At 44.1% G+C, this 24,186-nt stretch overlaps 1 protein-coding gene across 2 annotated transcripts in view; it reads right to left on the bottom strand.

Moving 5' to 3' along the window:
* LOC146785927 (uncharacterized) overlaps positions 1-24,186 on the bottom strand; it is a 671,075-nt gene that overhangs the window by 75,160 nt on the left and 571,729 nt on the right. For both annotated transcript variants that reach the window (XM_085635325.1, XM_085635326.1), the window contains one exon: positions 19,483-19,584. In XM_085635325.1, coding sequence (XP_085491451.1) covers positions 19,483-19,584 — 102 coding nt within the window. The remainder of the gene's footprint in view (positions 1-19,482; positions 19,585-24,186) is intronic.

Here is a 24,186-nt window from a genome sequence, read left to right on the forward strand (position 1 = left end):
AATGTGCCCTCATTTTCTTTCTTCAGCATTAATCATAATTTCTATGGCAAAATGAACCCCCTCATTGTGTTCCTTTTTAAATTAAATGTTTTAAGTGTTACCAGTTTATTCCAATCAAGATGGCTTCAGGTGTGCCATACTTTTGTCATAATGAAGACAGTAAGCGCTCTAGTTGTTTTTAAGAACACTCTGGGACATTCTGTCATTGGGCTATACTTGGGCTACATCTGGGTGATATTTGGGCTACATTTGGGCTCTTTTGTCTCTGGTGGCCATCTTGGGAGACTTATTTGTTATGAAGTTTCCTAATTTCCTCATTTACTGCAGTCTCCTCAGTAGGAAATACTTTCAGCTTTTTACTTTGATTCCATCAAGAAGGCATTCAGATGTGTCACACATTTGCCATAAATTCAGAATGTTAGCACTCTTTTTGCTCATTAGATCACTGTAGTAAAGCTACTGCTCACCAGGGAAAACTGCTGCTGGTATTGAAAGTGCATGTTTCAGTCTGCATGTCAGAATTTTTTAATGAAATAAAAGAGGATTTCAGAAGTCAAAATGTGCCCTAGTTTTTCTTTCTGCAGCACTAATCATACTTGTTATGGAAAAATGAACCCCCTCATTTTGTTCCTTTTTAAATTAAATGTTTTAAGAGTTACCACTTTAATCCAAGCAAGATGGCTTCAGGTGTGCCACACGTTTATCATAAGTAGGACTGTTAGCGCTCTAGTTGTTCTTTGGAACACTCTGGGAAGCTGCAGTAGAACACAAATGAATCAACTGACAGTCTCTGCCCTTGTTGGATGTACATGTTTTACTGAGAATGTCAGACTTCATTCTCACATGACTGAGAAAGATAATGTGAATTTACAGAAAATAAGCTCTCAGTTTAGCTTATAGATCACCTTCCAAACCTCTGTGGGAAAAGCATGAGAAAATATTTTTCTCTCAATCATGATATCCCAGCAGAAGGCTTTTTCACATGGTGAAATCACCTTAGAACATACCACAATTCCTAAAATGAGTATGGTACCATCAACAAATGATTTCTAATGTAACGAAAGTCTTAAAACCTTCTATTAACTGCAATGCTTTTTAATGAGATGCTATCATGTATATTGGTCCCAAGATGGCTGCCAACACTTCTTGGATGAAGTGCTGACAGCCAATCAGATCTCAGGATGAGATGTGTGGTTAGGCTCCGCCCACATATATATGATTTTACTTTTGATTTTCTCAGGAATTACTGAACAGATTGACACCAGACCTACAAAAGGCACTTCCCTGAGCTGAGGACTACCTCTCTGCCAAATTTCAAGTAATTCTGTTCAGCCGTTCGGGCTGTACCTTGGACTAAAGGTCCCTATGGAAAATTGCATGGGGAAACGCGTTTTGGGACCCCCATTTTTTATCAGCCCCCGCTTGACGAATCCCCCCGAGACTTTCAGGGTAGGAGCGGAGCGGAGCGCCCCACCTATTTTGAAAATTTTGCGAGGATTCGTCAACCGGCGCCACAGTTATTCCAAATAGAATGTTGCGGATTTCCTATGGAAACACGGTCCTAACTATAACTATCTACTGGCGACCGCCAGTAGATAATATATATATATATATATATGTTCCCACAAATTGCCCAAGCATATCTGGACGCACTCAATGCTGCTACAAACCAGGGTTTATTAATTTCATCACGGCGACCAGCAGTCATGTTCCGGTATTTAAAATCTCAGTGCGGACGCGTTTCGAGGTATGTAACCTCTTCTTCATGGGCGGCTGCATCAAAGTCTTTAGGAAAGCCCAGCATGCAATTTAAGTAAAGTCCCGCCCTGAGTATCTATACAAGCTGCCAAAGAAGCTATGGAACCCACTGAGGGTATGAACGCCAAGTACCAGCATGCACCGTGCACTATGCAAACACCCACTCAGGGCGGGACTTTACTTAAATTGCATGCTGGGCTTTCCTAAAGACTTTGATGCAGCCGCCCATGAAGAAGAGGTTACATACCTCGAAACGCGTCGGCACTGAGATTTTAAATACCGGAACATGACTGCTGGTCGCCGTGATGAAATTAATAAACCCTGGTTTGTAGCAGCATTGAGTGCGTCCAGATATGCTTGGGCAATTTGTGGGAACATTTTACACGCGGCAGCCCTGCCGCGCTGGCGCGCACCATCTGGAAATTAATGAGGCTGTGGTGGGAACGATTCCTCACCGATGCGGCAATGTTGCTAAGGCTCAAACAGACCAGCGCCTAATCCGGAGCTCTACTAAGAGTATCTATACAAACTGCCAAAGAAGCTATGGAACCCACCGAGGGTATGAACGCCAAGTACCAGCATGCACCGTGCACTATGCAAACACCCACTCAGGGCGGGACTTTACTTAAATTGCATGCTGGGCTTTCCTAAAGACTTTGATGCAGCCGCCCATGAAGAAGAGGTTACATACCTCTAAACGCGTCGGCACTGAGATTTTAAATACCGGAACATGACTGCTGGTCGCCGTGATGAAATTAATAAACCCTGGTTTGTAGCAGCATTGAGTGCGTCCAGATATGCTTGGGCAATTTGTGGGAACATTTTACACGCGGCAGCCCTGCCGCGCTGGAGCGCACCATCTGGAAATTAATGAGGCTGTGGTGGGAACAATTCCTCACCGATGCGGCAATGTTGCTAAGGATCAAACAGACCAGCGACTAATCCGGAGCTCTACTAAGAGTATCTATACAAGCTGCCAAAGAAGCTATGGAACCCACTGAGGGTATGAACGCCAAGTACCAGCATGCACCGTGCACTATGCAAACACCCACTCAGGGCGGGACTTTACTTAAATTGCATGCTGGGCTTTCCTAAAGACTTTGATGCAGCCGCCCATGAAGAAGAGGTTACATACCTCGAAACGCGTCGGCACTGAGATTTTAAATACCGGAACATGACTGCTGGTCGCCGTGATGAAATTAATAAACCCTGGTTTGTAGCAGCATTGAGTGCGTCCAGATATGCTTGGGCAATTTGTGGGAACATTTTACACGCGGCAGCCCTGCCGCGCTGGAGCGCACCATCTGGAAATTAATGAGGCTGTGGTGGGAACGATTCCTCACCGATGCGGCAATGTTGCTAAGGCTCAAACAGACCAGCGCCTAATCCGGAGCTCTACTAAGAGTATCTATACAAGCTGCCAAAGAAGCTATGGAACCCACTGAGGGTATGAACGCCAAGTACCAGCATGCACCGTGCACTATGCAAACACCCACTCAGGGCGGGACTTTACTTAAATTGCATGCTGGGCTTTCCTAAAGACTTTGATGCAGCCGCCCAAGAAGAAGAGGTTACATACCTCTAAACGCGTCGGCACTGAGATTTTAAATACCGGAACATGACTGCTGGTCGCCGTGATGAAATTAATAAACCCTGGTTTGTAGCAGCATTGAGTGCGTCCAGATATGCTTGGGCAATTTGTGGGAACATTTTACACGCGGCAGCCCTGCCGCGCTGGAGCGCACCATCTGGAAATTAATGAGGCTGTGGTGGGAACAATTCCTCACCGATGCGGCAATGTTGCTAAGGCTCAAACAGACCAGCGACTAATCCGGAGCTCTACTAAGAGTATCTATACAAGCTGCCAAAGAAGCTATGGAACCCACTGAGGGTATGAACGCCAAGTACCAGCATGCACCGTGCACTATGCAAACACCCACTCAGGGCGGGACTTTACTTAAATTGCATGCTGGGCTTTCCTAAAGACTTTGATGCAGCCGCCCATGAAGAAGAGGTTACATACCTCGAAACGCGTCGGCACTGAGATTTTAAATACCAGAACATGACTGCTGGTCGCCGTGATGAAATTAATAAACCCTGGTTTGTAGCAGCATTGAGTGCGTCCAGATATGCTTGGGCAATTTGTGGGAACATTTTACACGCGGCAGCCCTGCCGCGCTGGAGCGCACCATCTGGAAATTAATGAGGCTGTGGTGGGAACGATTCCTCACCGATGCGGCAATGTTGCTAAGGCTCAAACAGACCAGCGCCTAATCCGGAGCTCTACTAAGAGTATCTATACAAGCTGCCAAAGAAGCTATGGAACCCACTGAGGGTATGAACGCCAAGTACCAGCATGCACCGTGCACTATGCAAACACCCAGTCAGGGCGGGACTTTACTTAAATTGCATGCTGGGCTTTCCTAAAGACTTTGATGCAGCCGCCCATGAAGAAGAGGTTACATACCTCGAAACGCGTCGGCACTGAGATTTTAAATACCGGAACATGACTGCTGGTCGCCGTGATGAAATTAATAAACCCTGGTTTGTAGCAGCATTGAGTGCGTCCAGATATGCTTGGGCAATTTGTGGGAACATTTTACACGCGGCAGCCCTGCCGCGCTGGAGCGCACCATCTGGAAATTAATGAGGCTGTGGTGGGAACGATTCCTCACCGATGCGGCAATGTTGCTAAGGCTCAAACAGACCTGCGCCTAATCCGGAGCTCTACTAAGAGTATCTATACAAGCTGCCAAAGAAGCTATGGAACCCACTGAGGGTATGAACGCCAAGTACCAGCATGCACCGTGCACTATGCAAACACCCAACCCACTCAGGGCGGGACTTTACTTAAATTGCATGCTGGGCTTTCCTAAAGACTTTGATGCAGCCGCCCATGAAGAAGAGGTTACATACCTCGAAACGCGTCGGCACTGAGATTTTAAATACCGGAACATGACTGCTGGTCGCCGTGATGAAATTAATAAACCCTGGTTTGTAGCAGCATTGAGTGCGTCCAGATATGCTTGGGCAATTTGTGGGAACATTTTACACGCGGCCGCCCTGCCGCGCTGGAGCGCACCATCTGGAAATTAATGAGGCTGTGGTGGGAACGATTCCTCACCGATGCAGCAATGTTGCTAAGGCTCAAACAGACCAGCGCCTAATCCGGAGCTCTACTAAGAGTATCTATACAAGCTGCCAAAGAAGCTATGGAACCCACTGAGGGTATGAACGTCAAGTACCAGCATGCACCGTGCACTATGCAAACACCCACTCAGGGCGGGACTTTACTTAAATTGCATGCTGGGCTTTCCTAAAGACTTTGATGCAGCCGCCCATGAAGAAGAGGTTACATACCTCGAAACGCGTCGGCACTGAGATTTTAAATACCGGAACATGACTGCTGGTCACCGTGATGAAATTAATAAACCCTGGTTTGTAGCAGCATTGAGTGCGTCCAGATATGCTTGGGCAATTTGTGGGAACATTTTACACGCGGCAGCCCTGCCGCGCTGGAGCTCACCATCTGGAAATTAATGAGGCTGTGGTGGGAACGATTCCTCACCGATGCGGCAATGTTGCTAAGGCTCAAACAGACCAGCGCCTAATCCGGAGCTCTACTAAGAGTATCTATACAAGCTGCCAAAGAAGCTATGGAACCCACTGAGGGTATGAACGCCAAGTACCAGCATGCACCGTGCACTATGCAAACACCCACTCAGGGCGGGACTTTACTTAAATTGCATGCTGGGCTTTCCTAAAGACTTTGATGCAGCCGCCCATGAAGAAGAGGTTACATACCTCGAAACGCGTCGGCACTGAGATTTTAAATACCGGAACATGACTTCTGGTCGCCGTGATGAAATTAATAAACCCTGGTTTGTAGCAGCATTGAGTGCGTCCAGATATGCTTGGGCAATTTGTGGGAACATTTTACACGCGGCAGCCCTGCCGCGCTGGAGCGCACCATCTGGAAATTAATGAGGCTGTGGTGGGAACGATTCCTCACCGATGCGGCAATGTTGCTAAGGCTCAAACAGACCAGCGCCTAATCCGGAGCTCTACTAAGAGTATCTATACAAGCTGCCAAAGAAGCTATGGAACCCACTGAGGGTATGAACGCCAAGTACCAGCATGCACCGTGCACTATGCAAACACCCACTCAGGGCGGGACTTTACTTAAATTGCATGCTGGGCTTTCCTAAAGACTTTGATGCAGCCGCCCATGAAGAAGAGGTTACATACCTCGAAACGCGTCGGCACTGAGATTTTAAATACCGGAACATGACTGCTGGTCGCCGTGATGAAATTAATAAACCCTGGTTTGTAGCAGCATTGAGTGCGTCCAGATATGCTTGGGCAATTTGTGGGAACATTTTACACGCGGCAGCCCTGCCGCGCTGGAGCGCACCATCTGGAAATTAATGAGGCTGTGGTGGGAACGATTCCTCACCGATGCGGCAATGTTGCTAAGGCTCAAACAGACCAGCGCCTAATCCGGAGCTCTACTAAGAGTATCTATACAAGCTGCCAAAGAAGCTATGGAACCCACTGAGGGTATGAACGCCAAGTACCAGCATGCACCGTGCACTATGCAAACACCCACTCAAGGCGGGACTTTACTTAAATTGCATGCTGGGCTTTCCTAAAGACTTTGATGCAGCCGCCCATGAAGAAGAGGTTACATACCTCGAAACGCGTCGGCACTGAGATTTTAAATACCGGAACATGACTGCTGGTCGCCGTGATGAAATTAATAAACCCTGGTTTGTAGCAGCATTGAGTGCGTCCAGATATGCTTGGGCAATTTGTGGGAACATTTTACACGCGGCAGCCCTGCCGCGCTGGAGCGCACCATCTGGAAATTAATGAGGCTGTGGTGGGAACGATTCCTCACCGATGCAGCTATGTTGCTAAGGCTCAAACAGACCAGCGCCTAATCCGGAGCTCTACTAAGAGTATCTATACAAGCTGCCAAAGAAGCTATGGAACCCACTGAGGGTATGAACGCCAAGTACCAGCATGCACCGTGCACTATGCAAACACCCACTCAGGGCGGGACTTTACTTAAGTTGCATGCTGGGCTTTCCTAAAGACTTTGATGCAGCCGTCCATGAAGAAGAGGTTACATACCTCGAAACGCGTCGGCACTGAGATTTTAAATACCGGAACATGACTGCTGGTCGCCGTGATGAAATTAATAAACCCTGGTTTGTAGCAGCATTCAGTGCGTCCAGATATGCTTGGGCAATTTGTGGGAACATTTTACACGCGGCAGCCCTGCCGCGCTGGAGCGCACCATCTGGAAATTAATGAGGCTGTGGTGGGAACGATTCCTCACCGATGCGGCAATGTTGCTAAGGCTCAAACAGACCAGCGCCTAATCCGGAGCTCTACTAAGAGTATCTATACAAGCTGCCAAAGAAGCTATGGAACCCACTGAGGGTATGAACGCCAAGTACCAGCATGCACCGTGCACTATGCAAACACCCACTCAGGGCGGGACTTTACTTAAATTGCATGCTGGGCTTTCCTAAAGACTTTGATGCAGCCGCCCATGAAGAAGAGGTTACATACCTCGAAACGCGTCGGCACTGAGATTTTAAATACCGGAACATGACTGCTGGTCGCCGTGATGAAATTAATAAACCCTGGTTTGTAGCAGCATTGAGTGCGTCCAGATATGCTTGGGCAATTTGTTGGAACATTTTACACGCGGCAGCCCTGCCGCGCTGGAGCGCACCATCTGGAAATTAATGAGGCTGTGGTGGGAACGATTCCTCACCGATGCGGCAATGTTGCTAAGGCTCAAACAGACCAGCTCCTAATCCGGAGCTCTACTAAGAGTATCTATACAAGCTGCCAAAGAAGCTATGGAACCCACTGAGGGTATGAACGCCAAGTACCAGCATGCGCCGTGCACTATGCAAACACCCACTCAGGGCGGGACTTTACTTAAATTGCATGCTGGGCTTTCCTAAAGACTTTGATGCAGCCGCCCATGAAGAAGAGGTTACATACCTCGAAACGCGTCGGCACTGAGATTTTAAATACCGGAACATGACTGCTGGTCGCCGTGATGAAATTAATAAACCCTGGTTTGTAGCAGTATTGAGTGCGTCCAGATATGCTTGGGCAATTTGTGGGAACATTTTACACGCGGCAGCCCTGCCGCGCTGGAGCGCACCATCTGGAAATTAATGAGGCTGTGGTGGGAACGATTCCTCACCGATGCAGCAATGTTGCTAAGGCTCAAACAGACCAGCGCCTAATCCGGAGCTCTACTAAGAGTATCTATACAAGCTGCCAAATAAGCTATGGAACCCACTGAGGGTATGAACGCCAAGTACCAGCATGCACCGTGCACTATGCAAACACCCACTCAGGGCGGGACTTTACTTAAATTGCATGCTGGGCTTTCCTAAAGACTTTGATGCAGCCGCCCATGAAGAAGAGGTTACATACCTCGAAACGCGTCGGCACTGAGATTTTAAATACCGGAACATGACTGCTGGTCGCCGTGATGAAATTAATAAACCCTGGTTTGTAGCAGCATTGAGTGCGTCCAGATATGCTTGGGCAATTTGTGGGAACATTTTACACGCGGCAGCCCTGCCGCGCTGGAGCGCACCATCTGGAAATTAATGAGGCTGTGGTGGGAACGATTCCTCACCGATGCGGCAATGTTGCTAAGGCTCAAACAGACCAGCGCCTAATCCGGAGCTCTACTAAGAGTATCTATACAAGCTGCCAAAGAAGCTATGGAACCCACTGAGGGTATGAACGCCAAGTACCAGCATGCACCGTGCACTATGCAAACACCCACTCAGGGCGGGACTTTACTTAAATTGCATGCTGGGCTTTCCTAAAGACTTTGATGCAGCCGCCCATGAAGAAGAGGTTACATACCTCGAAACGCGTCGGCACTGAGATTTTAAATACCGGAACATGACTGCTGGTCGCCGTGATGAAATTAATAAACCCTGGTTTGTAGCAGTATTGAGTGCGTCCAGATATGCTTGGGCAATTTGTGGGAACATTTTACACGCGGCAGCCCTGCCGCGCTGGAGCGCACCATCTGGAAATTAATGAGGCTGTGGTGGGAACGATTCCTCACCGATGCGGCAATGTTGCTAAGGCTCAAACAGACCAGCGCCTAATCCGGAGCTCTACTAAGAGTATCTATACAAGCTGCCAAAGAAGCTATGGAACCCACTGAGGGTATGAACGCCAAGTACCAGCATGCACCGTGCACTATGCAAACACTCACTCAGGGCGGGACTTTACTTAAATTGCATGCTGGGCTTTCCTAAAGACTTTGATGCAGCCGCCCATGAAGAAGAGGTTACATACCTCGAAACGCGTCGGCACTGAGATTTTAAATACCGGAACATGACTGCTGGTCGCCGTGATGAAATTAATAAACCCTGGTTTGTAGCAGCATTGAGTGCGTCCAGATATGCTTGGGCAATTTGTGGGAACATATATATATATATATATATATATATATATATATATATATATATATATATATATATATATATATATATATATATATATAAGACCTGATAGTAGCACAACAGGCAAGCAGAACTAGATTTTTGGAGAGGGGTTATACAAGCAAGTGTATAGATGTAGCCATAGCCAAAATCCACAAAGTATCGAGGTTAGACTTACTTAAATCTAATGACACACAGAAACCAGGGACAAAGCAATTGATGAACACTGGTGAAATGGAAGGTGAGGACAAAGAGTTTAGACTAATAATGAGATTTAATGAACGACATAAGGAAATCTACCAAATCATACGTAGAAATTGGCCAATAATACTTCATGATCCGATCATAGGCCATATGCTGCCCATTAGACCGGCTATTACTTATAGCAAAGCCCCCTCCATGAAGGATGATTTAGTACAGAATAACCCCAATGATAAAACACCATCAACATGGTTGGCTCAAAGAATGGGATTTTGGAAATGTAAATCATGCAAGGCTTGTCAACAGGGAATCTCCAAATCATCATACACTACACCTTTCAGTAAAGAGGAGAAACCCATTACAAAAGCTCTAACATGCAAGACCAATTATGTGGTATATGTTCTGGAGTGCCCCTGTGGGTTAAAGTATGTGGGAAGTACCAAACTACAGGGGCACAAAAGAATATTGCAACATTTACGAGCCATAAAAAACAAAGACCAAATGTATCCGGTGGCTCGACATTTTCGGTGATAAACATGACTCCAATCCCAATCACTTGAAATATTTTCTGATCGATACAGTGCCCATCAATAAAAGGGGAGGCAACAGAGAAAAGGCTTTACGTAGATTAGAAACAACATACATTCTGGAGTTAGATTCCAAACACCCTGGGGGTCTAAATATGACTGAGGATTTATATACATGCCTATAAAGAATTCCTAAGGGACAGCTTCAAAGTTAAGCAATAAGAATATTTAAAGGTATTAATATCAGAACACTATTTGAATAGTAAAGTGACAGGATCCAAAAGCAGCACAAAGTAAACCTATCAAATATTTATGACATTCAGGTCCTGAATTGCACAAATGAGCAATTTTATCCTTTTTAAATTATTTTTTAACACCTAGGTGATAATTTAACACTTGCACTTTTTTAGAACATACACTTTATTTATACTAGTGGTTAATGTTTACATGGAGACAACAACAGAAAGAACAACAGTAAAAGAAAAACCTATATACAAGATCAAATGAGTGAAAATTTGATAAAAAATCTTTGTACTGTATTTTGCTCAATTTGCACAAATTGCACTTTGCACTTTATTAAGATTTTATGGGTTTTTAATTGAATTTTATATTATGTATTTGCAATTTATAGAAATTATTTATTGTGAAAGATATTAATTCAATGTCAATAATGGGTATTTAAACCAGTAATCCAAACACAAAATGAATAAAGCAGCGAAATACCAATGGTACAGGAATACAACAAATATGTACAATAGGATTGGCAGTGTAAAATTGCATTGCGATATTAACTGAGAGTATGTTGTCCATGTTTATGGTTACAATGCTAGTAAAATATGCACTTGTCACTTTAAATCCACGAATAAATGTGGGAAAAAATGGGATAAAATCACGTGCCAACTTAGAAGCGCGTCATGTGATCAAGGTCTTTCGGGGCTGAAACGCGTAATGGCTGTTGTTTAGTGGAAGAAAAATAAACTAATTATTCAGCGCAAATACCGTGGTCCGTGCTCCGTTCTTGCGTCCAGACGGCGTCCAGACGGCGGGAGGAGAAAGGATAATCGTTGCATATATATATATACACACACACACACAAAAACATTTGTAGGAATGTATGACATTATAACGCAAACATTTACAACGCATGCATTTACAATGCAGTTTTTACATCGCAACATCCATTAAAACGCATGATTTTACAACACATGCCATCACAACACATTTTTTGAAACTACATTTACAATGCATTCCATTACAACGCATACCATTACAATGCATACCATTACAACGCATATTACTTTTAGCTCAACAGTAGGGTAAGTGTTGGATAGTGTAGGGGTAAAAATTACTATTCCCACTCCAGTGAGTGCAACAGTAGGGTAAGTGTTGGATAGTGTAGGGGTAAAAATTACCATTCCCACCCCAGTGAGTGCAACAGTAGGGTAAGTGTTGGATAGTGTAGGGTTCAAAATTACTATTCCCCATTACTTACCTTATAATGCATTGTAATGGCATGTGTTGTAGTGACATGCGTTGTAATGACATGCGTTGTAGTGACATGCGTTTTAATGACTGCGTTGTAATGGCATGCGATGTAAAGGATGCTGCGTTGTAATGACTACGTTGTAAAGGTAGTGCGTTGTAATGACTGCGTTGTAAAGGTTGTTTCCCCACAAGATTTATGAACATATGTGTTTAAAAAGGTAATGCAGACCTGAAAGTGTTTAGTTGTATCCCACACTTGAAATATGGCATTCTTTGCTTTGATTAGCAATTGGCATTGGTAAAGAATGGAAAAAAACTCCCATTTCAATTAAGGTCTGAACCTATCAACCTATCCTTTAAAAAAACTTTTGAAAACCCCTCTGCACTTTCCAGAAGACCAACTTGAATGAGGACTCTCAGTGTTAGTAGAAACTGGCAACCCACATCATGACGCATCATGGCATCATGATACATCATATATGATCCAGCAACATGTATTCAAGATTCAAAACAAATCCTTGGACTGCAAAGTTAAAAAATTGAAGTATCCCGATCCCAAGCCTAAGGACTCATCCAATTTCCTGATCCTTGCAGTGCCCACTAGAAAAGTAGCTGTGTGCACAGCGAGTGACATATCCATGCACACCAACATGTGAGTAGCACGTAGTTTCCTGGTTGTTGAAGTTGTGGCATCTATGTCATCTCATAGGACCCAAAGGATTAACACGCATGCACACTGGCCCAATAGCTGAAGGATACTTAGATTACCATACAGAGTGTGGAGTGTGGACACCATGTCACAACGTGACTGACACAGAATTCTGGTTGGCAAGGGAAATGTCTCATTTAGGGGGTGTTATCACAACTATACCATATGAAATGACCAGGAGAGTTCCTATTTTTTCATTAAGACTGAGACTTGATGGCTTACGATGCAGACACATCATTGAAATTGATTGTTGCCTCCATAGCCAAGTGGAATGTGTTGTGTTCAGAGCCCATCAAATATTGCTGGCGGTAGACAAAATAGCATTCAGTTTTTCTCTGCTATCCCTTTGTATATAGAAAAAGTCCTGCCTAAGACTAGCATCATGATTATAGCTTTACACCGCACTCTACGTCTAGATGATGCTCTTCTGGTTTTTTCAGCTTTTGTACATGTGTGCATTGCTGTATCTGACTGTGATGCTTCCTGTCCTTTTCAGAGCATAGTTGTCTGCTCGGGTGAAGACCCTACATCAGGACCATTAATTGGGTGATCTCCTGCCAAAACTGTCACCATCTTGCCCAATTATCAGACGAATGAAGAGATTGAGTATGGCATTGTTTTGTCTCTTTTTTTCCCATTCCTCGTCATGTTTTACCATTGCAGGAAACTGTAAAGCTTCTGTACTTGATCACATCAGGACTGTAATACTGGTAATGCTGACACACATGAGCAGATTTCACATCTGTTCTCTGATGAGGGTACTAGTTTGTGCATTTTCCATTATTCTCAACAGAGCCACTCAAATGTCTCTTTCCTAGAAGTTTTTATGATGCTAGGAATGTTGTCCATACACATGTACTGCTCATCCTGTGAAGAACATCCCACAGACATGCCTACTCCTAAATTTCACAAAATAAGTCATGTCCATTGCCAACCTCTTGTACTAAAACAACAGTTTTACTGAAGTATGCTTAGCTGGTCTACTTCATTTCTGTTCCTGTGGCATAACCTTATTTAAGCTCAGTGCATTTAACATATCAACCATATAAGATTTTTAAACTCTGTCACTGACAAATAAATGAATGAATGAATGAATGAAATGCAACTTGTATAGCCCGGCTACTCCAAGGAGTGTCCTGGCGCTTTGCTCGTAGGTAACCTTACAGAGTATAGTCAGACTGTCTATTCCTGCTTAAAAAGCCAGGTTTTCAGCTTTTTAACAACTAGATAGTGTCCACTGAGCACATCTCAAAGGGGAGCTTGTTCCATACAGATGGCCCTAGATAGGAGAAGGAACAGCCCCCAGCTCTAGTGCGCCGAATCTTAAGGATCCAAGCCTGAAGACTGTTGGCTGACAGAAAATTTCTCGAGGGGACGTAACAGCTGATTCTTGTCCTGATGTAGCCTGCACCTGTATGACAAAGTGCCTTGTGGACCAAAACTAGTGTTTTGAACAAGATTCTCTTCCTTTTTGGGAGCCAGTTGAGGGTGCATAAGTGCAGGGACACGTGCGTTCTTGTAGGTAGGTTAAGAAGAATGCTAGCTGCCATGTTCTGGACCACCTGAAGTCTGTGGCTCAGGTAGTCGGGGAGTCCTAGTTATAGGGCATTTCCATAGTCTAGTCTTGGGTTTGAAAGAGCCTGGCCACTAAATGGCCACTACGTGAGTTCTTTGAATTCGTGATCATCAAATACATTGCAGGCTTTGTCTCATCTTTCTTTGTGCACTTGTCTACCATCTTATGTGTGCCTCAAAATTCTCCTTCTTTCTCAATGATATGAACATATGGGATGTCAGACCAACCAACAAATATGTTATTGAAGTCACAGAATGATAGTCGCAGATTTTATCGACCTACCTGCAAAGACAATCCTAGCCTGTATCTCCTGGTAACTCAAAACTCATCATCCACATAATTTCCTTATTAACTTCAATATTCTTGGGAAGCTACATAATATGGAAATACACAAATCAAAACTGAGAAACCCCACATTGGCATGTGACCTTGGCAACAGCTAGACTGATTCCTCCTTTCAGGTTTCCCTTTCTTGAATCACCTGCTGGATTGAGCTACCAATGACATCAAGGCCTTTATAGGACACCATGCTACACATGCATTTGATAACCCCTCCACCACCAAAAATACAGCCCAGTTGGCCAAAAATCAAATTAAAAAATAATTTACAGATGATCTAAACCTTCTAAACCCAAGATCAAACACTGAAGAAAGGTTGAATTATTTATCCAGTACCACACAGATACACAATGACTGCACTTCTGGTCAGAATATCTCAGGCCCCCAACCCCTATAGAATTGTTCCTTACCCATCATTAACCTGTCAACCTACAATGCCATTGATTCTCACTGGCTTTTTGACAAATATTTTATTTAATTTTGCAACACAAATTACCACTCTTTGACCAAACATCTGTCCAGTGGATGTGTTTCTGCTACCTGAAATCATATGGGTGATAAACTTTTTTTCTGTGACTTCTCTATGGCCTCTGTGGTCAACACTAACCAAAATAATAAACAAGACAAGATGCTTCCTCCCACCAAAAGATGTACTCAGTAATCAGAATGAGCCAGTCCATTCTTGTTCATAAAATCATAAGTCTAGTAAATGATTACCTATACTCTGTGGAACATCTCCAATCATTTAGGCATGCTGTTATCAGATAGCTGGAACCTTACTGTGGGCCTTGGTTATTTGTAACGGCTCATAGCACTCCCTCTGGGATGTGCATTGAGCAGCGTTCAAATAATTCACAACGATTATCAATGAGTAACCTTTAAATATCAATGTTAAAATCTCAATATAAATGAGGTTCTTCTTGATGTAGCTAGAGCTGACACGTTTTCCTGTAATGTGTAGTACCACAACGTTTTCTCAAGGATGGGAAAAGCATCAGAGACTACAATTCACTAGACTGAACAGATGTACCTGACCAGTGGAGGAAACTGGTGATCACAGACCTGACTATGAACAAATATTTCCGTCTTTTGCTTTTATATCTTGGTACAATAGAGCTGCCTTAAGGAAGCTCTGTGACACTATATGCTTGAGCAAAACATTTGGAGGCTCATTATGATGTAGGTCGGAGTTCCCTCCAACCAACACCGCCACGGTCTCAGGACGACTGATCTACGGTCGGCGGTCCTGACACCGCAATCATGATGTGACTGCACATGGTGTGGTCACAAGCTCCTGGGAGCTTGTGCTTCGGTCAGAAACAGGCCACAGCACACCACAGCACAAGATCCCATAGAGAAATCGGAGCTTCGGTTAATCCCTGCACCGTGTGGCATGCACCGTGCAGAGATTAACAGGGGGGTGCAATTGGTGTCCCCTAGGCCCCAAACCGGAAGCTGCTGAGGCATGGGGACCCAGCTAGGGGTACCCAAAACTGCTTTCTGACAGGCTTTTCATGTCGGAAAGCCCGACATGAAAATCCTGTCGGAAACCGACATCATAATCCCCACGGCGAAAACGCCATCCATAAGGGATTATGCGCGGCCTCCGACTGGCCAACAGGCTCATTGAGCCCGTCGGAACCCAGTCGATCTGATTGGTCGGTTCAAACTCCAATCGCCTACATTGTAATTAGGCAGTCGGACTTTAAACCTACAATGTCGACCGGTGAGCCTCTGACGAGCGGTCGGAGGCTCACCGACCAACATCGTAATAGGGCCCTTGTTGTCTATTACTCCATCAAGAAAGACCTTGTGTATATTGAGGATTTAAATTTGAAATATTAAACTTTATTAAATAATAATAGATTGCGATTTATTTGAACACTTCTCAACACACATCTCTACAAATAGCCAATGTACAAGATTAACTGGTTAGGTGGGCCTTCCCTCTTTGCTACCATCCTCAAAATGAATCACCATTTACCCGGCTGCATCAAATAATAATCCCTCTTGATTTTCTCTACACACATTGAAGTAGCAATCAATGCAGATCTTAGTCTCATCTCCAAAGTGCCCAGGGTGATAACAGTTACTCTGCTAGACCAGAAACTAAACTTTACTGAACCTCTTAATGTTAACGTATAGGGTCTAAGAGATACAGCAAAAATGGTATGGACGTCCTGTGACAGCACCAAATAGGAAATGCCATTAGTTAACTGTCACCAAGAGGGCAGTGTTCATTGGCACTTGTGGAAGGCTGACCCTATCATGACAATGGATGGGTGATGCAATCATGTCCATCATTAGGAGCATGCATAACAGAGGCAGATGTGCATGTTGCAAACACCATAAGTGTTAATAGAAATTAAACCACTGTAACAACAAATGTTACAAATTGGTGGTGTTACAGTGGTTTAATTTCTATTAACACTTATGGTGTTTGCAACATGCACATCTGCCTCTGTTGTACATCAAGAAAATTAACAGAGTGCGACTCTTGCTTGTCACTTATTTCGGTCCTGCCCATCATCTGTACAATTTAGACCCTCATTTAGGGCCTGATGTACTAAGATACAGTTTTCAAACAGTAAGACGGTGTACTAATAGGGTGCATCACAAAATGTCTGGAAGCAGTGTGACTCCTGTGATTGGCTATAAACACAGGCATGGTGGCAAAACAGTCCATGTATTTTAAAGGAACCCATGCTACTTTAAAAAACATAAAAGTTGCACATTGGAGAAAACAGTGGGATGGGCACACAGTGGTGCCCTGGACCACTGCCTGCGCACTCAGCAGTCATCAGACATGATTCCCAAAGGGGAAAGTGTCCAAGGGGACAGCTTCCCTTTTGCAAATCATTTACCACCTCCTTTGAAGCAGGTAACTGTTCAATCCAGGGAGAGGTGTGGTGCAGCACCCAGGGCGGCTGACTCCGAAGCGCAGCGCTCACGGTTCGATCGCCAGAGGCAGATCAGCTCAGGATCATGTGATTCTGGGCAATAACTCACTTAATCTCCCTAACGGCCCCAGCGCCTTGAGACCCTTACAGGTGATTAGTTCGAGCTTTACATTGACACATACCAAACTGACATAGGTGGAACATCCCTTTCACACCCCTTCCTAATCCCAATTCAGTATGAGTCTAATAAATACCAAAATGCCATTTGTTGTTGCAAATCCTGTAATTTTACATGTTGTAGAGTTTGTGACCACAAAAAGGCTATGTACATCTACATCTGTCCCTTAGAGCTTTCTGAAACAAAACTGTGTGTCTGTGATACCCAATACTTGTGGTAACCTGGTAATTGCAGTAGCTTTAAATAAGTAATAACGGATAGTAACTGTGGTCCAGATTTACAAACTCTTTGAGTTGGGTTTGCGTTACTTTCTTAAACTTTCTTTCATCACCACTAATCCAGAGTAGCGTGCTAATCGCCAATAAAGCGTTTCAACACCTCATCAGGGTTACAAGCATTATATAAATGCAAACCTTTTTTCCCTTTTCTACCTCTCCCCAACCCTTCTCAATCCAAATAACTGACTAACATATCCACCACTCAAATTAATTCCATGTTTCACCATACTAATTCAACACTAATCATTATGATTTCCAGAGTAGCGTGCTACTCGCCAAAAAAGCGCTTCAAAAGCCCATCAGGGGTAGCAAGCGCTATATAAATACAAACCTCTTTCCCTCTTCTATCCCGCCACCTACCCTTCTCTATCCAAATAACTGAATAACATATCCACCACTCAAATTACTTCATATTTCACTATACTAATTTTCAACACTAATCCTTTATGGGTTCTGGAGTTGCATGCTACTCGCCAGAAAAGCGCTTCAACACCCATCAAGGGTAACAGGTGCTATATGAATGCAAACCTTTCTTCCCCTTCTATCCCTCTGCTATCCTTCTCACTCCAAATAACTGACTAATATCCACCACTCAAATTACTTTCATATTTCACCATACTAATTAGCACTAATCCTTTATGGGTTTCCGGAGTAGAGTGCTTCAACACCCCATCAGGGGTAACAAGCGCTATATAAATACAAACCTTTTTTCCTCTTCTATCCTTCTGCTATCCTTCCGAATACAAATAACTGACTAACCTTTCCACCACTTAAAATTTACTTGCATGTTTCACTATACTAATTCAACACTAATCCTCTATGGGTCCGGGAGTAGAGTGCTACTCGCCGAAAAAAGCGTTTTGACACCTGGTAGTAAGCGCTATACAAATGCACTTACATTACAATACAATTAAAGCAAGCCGGAGTCAAAGAGCAGTGGTGGCATTTACAATCCAACACAAATCAAGTTGCATTGTAACCAAAAACATTACAAAGCTCTGCAATGTACGGCCTTGAGTTAATTTGCGTCAAGGAGGTGTTGCATGAGTGGATCATGTAAGTTCCAATGCAACCACCCATGGGTTTTCAGGTAAATCTCTATCTAGACAGAATTTTAGCCGGGGGGGTTTGCCAAAATCCTGCACCTTCTTAATGGAGGGATAACCAGGAGAAGTGTTTCATCCCGCCTCATTTCTTCCTCTTTGCATGTGTGCTGCATTCTACGGCACATGTAAAAAGTGGGAAATGCTTTAAAGCTCATGTTTTCGTACTGTAAGGGACCCCTTCCTGATATAAAAAACTACGCTTACCACATCCCAGATACCCTTACACTATGGAGAAGGGTGTGTGCATTGGCGAATGGCAGCTAAAAGTGCACAAGCGCAGGGCGAAAGAAGAACAGTGAAACATCTTAGTATATATGGTACAGTTCTTCTCTCTCCCATTCACGCAACGCCTGTGGCGCAACAAAACTTGAGGAGGGGCCCCCCTGCAAAGTATATGGAGGCCCCATGCGCCTAACCCAGACATGAGCTCTCAGCCCAGGGGCCTTCCGTCCGTGCACAGTGCAAGAGGAGGACCCCCTGGAGCTCAGTACCCCCAGCACCACGGTGGCTATTTTTACACCAATGGGCAACGCAGAATAGCAACTTTACTTGCTGTGCTGCATGATTTTATAGTGAATATGGGCCAGCCTTTGAGTTTTTCCACATTCAAAGATGCAGAAATTGCTGGTGGTTATGGGCGTGGGTTTGACATGCCTGGATGTGGTATTACCACATTCTTTGTCTATAGGAAATATCACTTTACAAGTATGTATTCCCTCATTTATAATATGCTAATACAATGCCTCTTTAAATTGCCAAAGAGTGTAAAGGTTGCAGTACAATTAAGCATGCATGGTATCATTAACTACTTTTGTAGTGAATGGGCAACACCAAAGTAGGACATTCTTCTTGGCACTGAAGTTATAAACAGGACAATAACATACCATGTCCTTACATGAGCAAGCGATGTAGATACAACTTACTTCCAGTGGTTTGCAATCCAGATGTACTTCTTTGAATTTACTCTTAGGGCAATCAGTTTCTCTGTATAGATACTCGACTTCATAGCGCTTTCCATTCACCACCTGTATTTATTACACACAGAAAATGTACATAGTTTGTTACATGCTTGCATCAAAAAATGCACTCAAGAATGCATGAAGAAGTAGTCTAGATGCACACAGGCAGAAAATTATTCATGAATAATGATTGTGTACAGAAACAGGATGCTCCAATATAAAGCAGATTCCATTCATATTGAGTCCTGAACTATCATATGCATGCACTAAATGTCTTAATGGTCACTGAGGTAGCAAGGAAACTAGAAGTAGATAATGAAAGTTAAAGAGTTCCTAAAATATGTATGCTAAATAATAGAATTACAGTGGCTTGGGTATTAAATGCAGCTGTGGGAGAGCTGCATAGCTCGGGAAGTTAAGGTATGGAAGCTCATGTTAGAACTTATTCCATATTCTACTACACTTCATCAGTAAAAGCAATGTGATAGGTCACAAATGTGATCCTTCCTTCTCAATGACTGGCTGCAAGTAAGAAGTGGGAGTCACATTTGTGTATGTCACAAGACCACCATATTGAAGAAACAGTTGTTGTGGAGGGGAACCCTATAGAAACAATAATATGAGTGTGCAGGAATTTTCAGAAGATGTTACGATAGACAGTTGTGAGGGACTAGCTGAAAATGTTACGCTTCCTTTTCTACTTGGCTACTTAGCACAAAAGCTGTCACCACAACTCTCACAACAACCATTCATGGCGGTGTTTCACCAAGGGAATGTCAACATCCACTAACATAAGTAGTTTCAGTATGGGGAAATACTGCAGTATTCCAATTTGAACCCTTAGGGTAGCCATAGAAATGAGGAATCACTGAGGGTGGAGCTAAGCCGAGCTGATATGGTTGCCTCCTAGTGGAACTCCATCAACCAACAACACACCGTGGCTGTTCAAGCCCCCTAAAGGGGGCTGCGTGTTGAGGTGGGTTGTCGCTAGACCCCATGCAGCACCGTATGCTGCATCGGGAAATACCCGTGCCATTCTACAACTGATGTTAGGTCAGCAGAAGAGTGGACACTCTTACCACTGTCATGCCACTTGTGCGAGATCACTATCCTGTGAAGCTGCTCACAGGCAGTGCACCTGCAGAATCAGTATCCTGTATTACAACTCTGCCTTCTGGAAGCCTTCTGACACAAGCTAGCTGACCAAATCCAATACTGACCTAAGACAATCACTCGCCTGAGAGGGCCTGAACTGGAGGCACTCCCTCCAAGGCGTCTCTGGGCCCTATGCCACCGCTGGAAGACTGATGGGCCTACTTCCAGCGTTAAGGAATTATTCCCACCCCTTAGGGCCTTGAGGGGGCAATGATCAGAGACATGCCAATTCACTACCACACTGTGGCTCCAGGAGCTTGGCCAGTAACTACTGTCAGTATCCGTGGATGAGCCCGATTGGATAACCAACACAGCATGCAGCTATTGTATATAAAGAGCATCAGCACAATACCTATGGGGACCTACTGTATTTTCTGATGACCAAGGAAAGGAACTCTGCGGTGACTGCAACTTGTTGATCAGTGGCCACCAGTGGTCCTGACACCTGCAGTCCTCTTAACAGCTGCCATCTATTGACTGCACATGACACCCCAAAGTCTGAGGGATTTTTCGACTGCACAGAGGCTGAAATTGAAGTTACTGCCAGGTATCATTACACAATACTGCCTACGGTGCCTGTAGTAGAGTATACCCCCAAAACACCTGTTTGACCCCAAGTCTACGGGCCGCACAGAATGCCAAATTCCATTCTCAGAGGCTCTCTCTGGCTGTCATGGGAGCCTGAAACAAACACACAAACATCCACAAAAATGGCCTACACCACATTGAATCAATACTGAAAGAAGCATCAGGGATCGAGTCCATTATATCGTGACTGGATACACAGCATACAACATATAGTCTGAAGTATAGTTGATATGCAGTAACCGGGCATCCTTTCACAAGCAATTCAACACGGTTGAAAAGTGGCTGGACAACCTGGAAAGCAAATATAACAGCACCCTTGATATAAGGCTGGGTATTTAGAGCCTGAAAACTAACATCATTGACCTAGAAAACAGAGACAGACAAAAAATAAATCCATCTCTATGGAGTCCCTGATAAAAAATAAAGGTGACAATATGGTTGGATCTTCACATAGATGCTCCCAGAACTGCTGGAGATCTCCGTCCTGGAACCAATACAATTCCACATGGTTCACAGGATAAGAGCATGGACCAGTCAGTTAGTAATCACCCATGCCCAATCATCGCCTAAATCCTGCAGCACCAATAGAGGTGACTCATTCGTCTGATGACCAAGAAGACCAGTGGACCGTTTATGCTAGGAGATGACCACTTTTCATGTTGTGGGAACCTACTGACATGAAACAAGCATCAAGAGGACGAAATTCCTAGCACTGTTCCCCAGACTGCAACAATGGGTAATCAAGCCTGGCCTCTTTGAACCTGCAGTCATGGTAGTTACCATGGAAGGTAAGACCAGTGAGTACTTTGAACCTGATAATCTTGAGAGCTGATTAGATTGGACAATGAGTTTGTGGAGCCCACCATCTTAGGTGACCAAGCAAGGGATACCCTGACCCGTTAGCCATTGCAGGGTGGTCCCACATGGGGCAAACATTTTAAATAAAAAAATCTCATCACATTCCTGAGGGACTCCCATGGGAGTGTCTCAGGACTATGAGAGAATCAAAAATGAACATTAAAAATTAAAGCACAGCATTCCGGCTATACAAAATAGTTTACAGAGAGTGGATTCCCAATACACCAAGAAGTTCCATTATGTAGGCAAGTCCCTACTACCCAGAGTCTGAATTCAGTACGTAGACTGTGTTTAGAGACCACATCCTCTGGAAACCTAAGCCCCATTAGGTGGGGAAGCACCTATTGTGCACAGTTTTTACTCAGTTTACAGACTGTACTAACAGCCCACTCCCCTCAGGAGATCCTAGCCCTTAGGGGGGAAGTGCTACTACGCATAGTCTGCACTCAGTGGACAGAATGTGCACAGAGCTAACTCCCTCCTGAGACACAAGACCCATTAGGTTGGCAAGCTTCTGCTGCATGTAGTCTGCGCTCAATGCACAGATTGTGCGTAGACCCATTCCCTACAGATACCTAAGCTCCATTAGGTGGGCAAGCTTCTACTGCGTGCAGTCTGCGCTCAGTGCACAGACTGTGCGTAGACCCATTCCCTGCAGATACCCAAGCCCCATTAGGCAAACATGCCCTAATAATGCACAGTCTGCGCTCACAGCACAGACTGTGCATAGAGCCCACTCCTTCCAGACATTCAAGACCCACTAGGTGGCAAGCCCGTATATTATACAGCCAGTGTTCAGTGTGCAGACTGTGTGTAGAGCCCACTCACTCCAGGCACCCAAGCCCCCTTAGGTGGAAAGCCCATTCTCTCCAGACATCGAAGCCCAATTAAGTGGGTGAGCTGCTACTACAGAGAGGATCCGCTCACTGGGCAGCTCTTCACTGGAAGCTCATTCCCTCCACATATTCAAGCCTCCCTTACCTAGCAATGTGACTACTACACAGATCTTTTAGTAATGTTGTACTTCATGTTAAAAAAACCTAGACATTCACTGAAAAAACAAAGGTTAAAGAGACGTTATAGTTTGGTGAAGATGTCAGTCGTTATCTCATGTTTTAAACCCAAAATATCACTGAAATTCACCAGTTAAGGTTTACTGTGCTATCTATAACTTGCACCCCTGCCATGTACTGCTTATGACATCTATATTACATCCCCCCTGCCATCTACTGTTTATGACCTCCATATTACATCACTCATGACATTAGGCCCTGTCACATAGAAAAAGTAAGAGTGGATGTAAATTACACTCATCCTTCTTTTCACAGTCACCCACAGGGAATGCAATTGATGTGCTTCAAGAAATAATGGTATAGGAGATAATTCAGACAGCCAAGAGAAAACTAACACAAAGAATTGCAACATGACTATGAATAACTGGCGGAACATGAAGGACTTAAAGATGACCAAATGTAAATATTAGAACCTATGATAAAGGCAGGAACACAGTCACCCCGATCATTCCAAATTCATACTGGAAACAGAAAGGCAGTTGAAAGTAAAGCAACATAACACTGAATTGAGTAAAGACCGTACAAAGTAATATGCTGAATAGTATCATCAAAATCTGCCCTTATGGGTAAGAGGGTCAGCTTGATGAGGATGAGCTTAGAAAGTTGAATATACAATGCCCAGTGACACCCACCATCTACCTCCTCCCAAAGATCTACAGGAGTATGGAGAACCACCACCACGGCCCACCCCGGGTCAGCCTATTGTGAGTATTTTTGGCTCTTTGTTGGAGTATACCACAAGGTTCATTTATATCTTTTTATTCCAATATGCCACAGCATTGACCTCTTTCTTGAGAGATTCCGATGATTTTTAAAATAAAATAGATTATATATCTTGGAATGACAACTATCTGATGGACACAATTAATGTAGTCTGCTTGTATATGTAAATTCAGCATTCACAAGGGATCCACACATGCAGATACTTCTCAGCACTCAGAGATGTTATTAGACATGCTGGTGTCCAGTCTATATCACAATGTATTCACCTTAT

Source organism: Triturus cristatus, chromosome 11, assembly GCF_964204655.1.
Source record: "Triturus cristatus chromosome 11, aTriCri1.1, whole genome shotgun sequence".
Taxonomy (NCBI): domain Eukaryota; kingdom Metazoa; phylum Chordata; class Amphibia; order Caudata; family Salamandridae; genus Triturus; species Triturus cristatus.